This window comes from Oncorhynchus gorbuscha, unplaced genomic scaffold (assembly GCF_021184085.1).
Source record: "Oncorhynchus gorbuscha isolate QuinsamMale2020 ecotype Even-year unplaced genomic scaffold, OgorEven_v1.0 Un_scaffold_15430, whole genome shotgun sequence".
Lineage (NCBI taxonomy): Eukaryota > Metazoa > Chordata > Actinopteri > Salmoniformes > Salmonidae > Oncorhynchus > Oncorhynchus gorbuscha.
Genome location: NW_025757234.1, coordinates 1 through 5,758, shown reverse-complemented (window position 1 = coordinate 5,758; position 5,758 = coordinate 1). Strand labels below are relative to the sequence as shown.

Below are 5,758 nucleotides of genomic sequence, written 5' to 3'. Positions count from 1 at the left end.
GTCAGGAGTCAGACCTGAGCCAACTCTCCCTGTTAATGGTGAGGAGCAGCGATCAAAGGACTTCTGGACTTGGGAGGAGATATTAGACGGAAAAGGACTCTGGGCTCAGCCTGGAGAATATCGCCGTCCCAAGGAAGAACTGGAGGCGAAAAAAGCAGAGAGGCGCTGGTATGAGGAGGCAGCACGGCGACGCGGATGGAAGCCTGAGAGTCAGCCCCAAAAAATTATTGGGGGGCGGCTTACAGGGAGTATGGCTATGCCAGGTAGGAGACCTGCGCAAACTCCCTGTGCTTACCGGGGCTAGAGAGACCGGGCAGGCACCGTGTTATGCTATGGAGCGCAGGTCATGGTGCCTCCAGCCCGGTGCGGTTCATACCAGCCCTTGTGTTGGCCGGGCTGGAGTGGGCATCAGGCCCAGGTAAGGTTGGGCAGGCTCGGTGCTCAGAAACTCAGTGCGCCTGCAGTCCCGGTCTATCCAGAGCCACCTCCCGCACACTAGTCCTGGATGCGGCTCCCCGCACCAGGCTTCCTGTGCGTGTCCTCGATCCAGTATCACCAGCGCCAGCACCACGCATCAGGCCTACAGTGCGCCTCGCCTCTCCTGTGCTGTCGGAGTCTCCCGCCTGTTCAGCACTATCAGGCCTTCCCTGCTCTACAGCGCTGGGAGTCTCCTGTCTGTTCAGCGCTATCAGAGCCTTCCTCCTCTACAGCGCTGCCGGCCTCCTGTCTGTATGAAGCAGCCAGAGCTGTCAGTCTATGAAGCAGCCAGAGCTGTCAGTCTGCAAGGAGCTGTCAGTCTGCAAGGAGCTGTCAGCCTGCATGGAGCAGCCAGGAGCTGTCAGTCTGCAAGGCTGTCAGTCTGCAAGGAGCTGTCAGTCTGCAAGGAGCTGTCAGTCTGCAAGGGCTGTCAGTCTGCAGGCTGCCAGTCTGCAGGGAGCTGCCAGTCTGCAAGGAGCCGCCATCTCTACAAGGTGCTGCCAGTCTGCATGGAGCAGCCAGAGCTGTCAGTCTGCATGGAGCAGCGGATCAGCCAGTCAGCCATGATCTTCTAGATCTGCCAGTCAACCAGATTCTTCCAGATCTGCCAGTCAACCACAGTCTCTTCCAGATCTGCTGATCAGCAGAATCTTCCAGATCTGCTAGTCAACCAGAATCTTCCAGATCCGCCAGCCAGCCAGGATCTACCGGAGCCTACTGCCTGACTGAGCTTCCTCTCAGTACTGGGCTTCCTCTCAGTACTGGGCTTCATCTCAGTACTGGGCTTCCTCTCAGTTCCGGGCTGCCTCTCAGTCCCGAGCTGCCCTCAGTCCCGAGCTGCCTCTCAGTCCCGAGCTGCCCCTCAGTCCCGAGGGTCCCCTCCAGTCCCGAGCTCCTCCAGTCCCGAGCTGCCCCTCAGTCCCGAGCTGCCCCTCAGTCCCGAGCTTCCCCTCAGTCCCGGGCTTCCCCTCAGTCCCAGCTGCCTCAGTCCCGAGCTGCCCCTCAGTCCCGAGCTGCCCCTCAGTCCCACGAGCTGCTCCTCAGTTCAGTGGGGTTCTGGGTGACGACTATTAGGCCATGGTCGGTGGCGAGGGTGGATTATCCCAGGACGCGAAGGAGGAACTATGACATTAATGGGAGTGGGGTCCGCCACCATGGACAGACGCCCAACCGGACCCTCCCTATGGTTTTGAGGTGGGGGGTGGGGGGGGGTCTGTCACGCCTTGGTCATTGTATTATGTGTTTTCGTTATATATTTGGTCAGGCCAGGGTGTGACATGGGTTTATTTTGTGGTATTTCGTGTTGGGGTTTTGTAGTTATTGGGATTGCGGCTGAGTAGGGGTGTTGCATAGGCTTGGCTGCCTGAGGCTGTTCTCAATCAGAGTCAGGTGATTCTCGTTGTCTCTGATTGAGAACCGTATTTAGGTAGCCGGGGTTCACTGTGTATTTCGTGGGTGATTGTTCCTGTCTCTGTGTACTTTCACCAGATAGGCTGTGTTAGGTTTCACGTTCCGTTTTGTTGTTTTGTATTTGTATCAGTTATTCCATGTACCGCGATTCATTCATTAAAGACATGAGTAACCACCACGCTGCATTTCGGTCCGACTCTCTTTCTACAAACGAAGAACGCCGTTACACCTATGGACAGAGTCTCCCACCTCAGCTGTTGATCTCTGCAGTTCATCCAGAGTGATCATGGGCCTCTTGGCTGCATCTCTGATCAGTCTTCTCCTTGTATGAGTTGAAAGTTTAGAGGGACGGCCAGGTCTTGGTAGATTTGCAGTGGTCTGATACTCCTTCCATTTCAATATTATCGCTTGCACAGTGCTCCTTGGGATGTTTAAAGCTTGGGAAATCTTTTGTATCCAAATCCAGCTTTAAACTGCTTTTAACGGACCTCTGAGACTATCACAGTGCAGGTGCATTTATACGGAGACTTGATTACACACAGGTGGATTGCATTTATCATCATTAGTCATTTAGGTCAACATTGGATCATTCAGAGATCCTCACTGAACTTCTGGAGAGAGTTTGCTGCACTGAAAGTAAAAGGGCTGAATAATTTTGCACGCCCAATTTTTCAGTTTTTGATTTGTTAAAAAAGTTTGAAATATCCAATAAATGTAGTTACACTTCATGATTGTGTCCCACTTGTTGTTGATTCTTCACAAAAAAATACAGTTTTATATCTTTATGTTTGAAGCCTGAAATGTGGCAAAAGGTCGCAAAGTTCAAGGGGGCCAAATACTTTCGCAAGGCACTGTATTTCCCATTGAATAAATCCCCTTGTTCGCCCTACTCTCCTTACACCTACACACACAGCTCTTCATGGTGGATAATGCAGCTGATGACTGGAGGATTGCCATGACTTATGAGCGGATCTTCCTAGTTCTGCTGGAGCTGCTGGTCTGTGCCATCCACCCCATCCCGGGCCAGTATGTCTTCACCTGGACGGCCCGGCTGGCCTTCACCTACATGCCCTCAGTAACTGATGCTGACGTGGACATCGTCCTCTCCATCCCCATGTTCCTCAGGCTCTACCTGATCAGTCGCGTCATGCTGCTGCACAGCAAGCTTTTCACAGACGCCTCGTCGCGCAGCATCGGCGCAATCAACAAGATCAACTTCAACACGCGCTTCGTCATCAAGACTCTCATGACCATCTGCCCTGGCACCGTGCTGCTGGTCTTCAGTGTCTCCTGTTGGATCAGCGCCTCATGGGACAGTGCGCATCTGTGAGAGGTACAGGCCCGCCCCCAACACAGTAGGCTGTTCCACCAGCACTGTATCATTTGTACCCAGTACATTTCACACTGAAAAAGATCCGTATTTGAGATCATGAGAGATTACAGCCTCAAGTTTGATTATGGCTCTACTTTCTTTTTCTGCTTGATATAGGTCATACATTTCTTTATGTTTAATTATATAAGATGTTAATACACTGTAGGAAAAACCCACTGAGCACAGACATAAATTCAATGTCTAGTTTGGATTGACATTTGGTTGTTATCAATTAACCAGGAATTTATCATGAAATCAACAACAAGAAAAACGTCACACTGTCATTGGATTTCGGGATTAAGTTGGGTGGAAAAAAGACAAAATTCCATTACGTCAGTGACTTTTTGCCAGTCCAATCAGTTTTCCGTTGATTTTACATCATCACACAGAGGTGGGGGTGGAAGCAACATTGATTCAACCAGTTTTTACCCAGTGGGTAGATGTGTTTATTACAACAGGTATATTTCTTGTTCCTCCAGATATCATGACACACAGGAAGTGACCAGTAACTTCCTTGGGGCCATGTGGCTCATCTCCGTCACCTTTCTCTCCATTGGTTATGGAGACATGGTCCCTCACACTTACTGTGGAAAGGGTGTCTGTCTGCTGACTGGAATCATGGTATGTTTCCAACACATTCCCCATTGACAAGTGCCAAAGAGATCTTTGACATTCACAATGAGGTAGCTCTAGTGCAGGGTTATTTTATTGATATTTTTATTGTTGGACAAAAGACTAAAAACACCATAAAATTAGCTCCAATTGACTTTCATTTTGGAAGTCTGTTCCAAAGTAATAAAAAAAAAAAAGTCATATACACGTGTTTAGCTCCAATAGTGCAGTAATATCTAAAAATACACACAATCAAAAGTAAAGGAATTACGAATATATCAATATTTGAACCGAGCAATGTCAGAGCGGCATAGACTAAGATACAGTAGAGTAGGATAGGATACAGTATACATATGAGATGAGTAATGCAAAATATGTAAACATTATTGTGTGGCGAGTGTTCCATTATTACAGTGGTCAGTGATTTCAAGTCTATGTATATAGGCCAGCAGTCTCTAATGTGCTAGTGATGGCAATTTAACAGTCTGAGATTGAAAAACAGCTTCTGTCTCTCGGTCCCAGCTTTGATGCACCTGTACTGACCTCACCTTCTGGATGATAGCGGGGTGATCAGTCAGTGGCTAGAGTGGTTGTTGTCCTTGATGATCCTGTGACATCGGGTGCTATAGGTGTCCTGTAAGGCAGGTAGCTTGCCCCGGGGATACGTTGGGGAGACCGCATCACCCTCTGGAGAACCCTGCGGTTGCGGGTGGTGCAGTTGGCCTACCACTCGGTACTGCAGCCCGACAGGATGCTCTCAATTGTGCATCTGTAAATGTTTGTGAGGATTTTAGGTGCCAAAGAAATGTCTTCAGCCTCCTGAGTTTGAAGAGCGGCTGTTGCACCTTCTTCACCACACTGTCTGTGGGTGGACCATTTCAGTTTGTCAGTGTTGTGGAAGCTTTCCACCTTCTTCACCGCTGTCCCATCAATATGGATAGCGGGGGTGCTCCATCTGCTATTTCCTGAAGTCCACGATCAGCTCCTTAGTTTTGTTGACTAATTTGTCAGACCCATGGTATATGGTCTGATATATCATGTCTGTCAGCTAATCTGCTTTTAGTTTATGATATTGAATAAATCACATATAACGACTCTTGAAAGTATTAGTGCCTGTGTCTTTCTCTCCAGGGGGCCGGCTGCACTGCCATGGTGGTTGCTGTAATTACGAGGAGGTCAGGAGTTGACCAGAGCTGAAAAAGCACGATTTCACAACTTCATGATGGACTCTCAGCTATACAAACGAGTAAGTGGACATTAGAGGTCTTCATGGCTATAAAAAGTTGTGCCTGACCTGAACCCGTGGATTATTTCATTTGAGTAATTTTAACCCCTTTTTCTCCCCAATTTCATGATATCCAATTGCGATCTTGTCTCATTGCTGCAACTCCTCAATGGGCTCGGTAGAAAAACATCAGTTGAACAGTGTTTCCCCAAAACATGACCGACCAAGCCACGCTTCTAACACCTGCTCGCTTAACCCAGAAGCACCAATGTATTGGAGGAAACACTGTTCAACTGATGACAGAAGTCAGATTGCAGGCACCCGGCCCGCCACAAGAAGTCGCTAGAAAACGATGAGCCAAGTAAAGCCCCCCCGGCCAAACCCTCCCTTAACCCGGACGACGCTGGGCCAATTGTGCCTCGCCCTATCGGTCTCCCAGTCATGGCTGGTTGTGACACTGCCTGGGATCAAATTCCAGGCTGTAGTGATGCGGCAACACTGCGATGCAGTGCCTTAGACCACTGCGGCACTCAGGATGCGGACCTGTGGATTTACTACCCAAACCTGATACATACCTGATCATATAAAACATATAAAAAAAGATAAGGCCCCCAATCAGCAACCCAATAAGTAAAATGTTGTTGAAAAGGTGTATTTTTCTA

General features: G+C 49.0%; 1 protein-coding gene across 1 annotated transcript; it reads left to right on the top strand.

Moving 5' to 3' along the window:
• Nucleotides 1–2,800: 2,800 nt before the first annotated feature.
• LOC124030776 (small conductance calcium-activated potassium channel protein 2-like) lies at nt 2,801–5,117 on the top strand (the record flags this gene model as incomplete). Its single annotated transcript, XM_046341976.1, is given in 5 exon segments — nt 2,801–3,199; nt 3,201–3,220; nt 3,739–3,880; nt 5,003–5,047; nt 5,049–5,117. Coding segments are annotated over 5 exon segments (675 nt in total), but the record flags the coding sequence as incomplete, so codon positions are not given.
• Nucleotides 5,118–5,758: the final 641 nt, after the last annotated feature.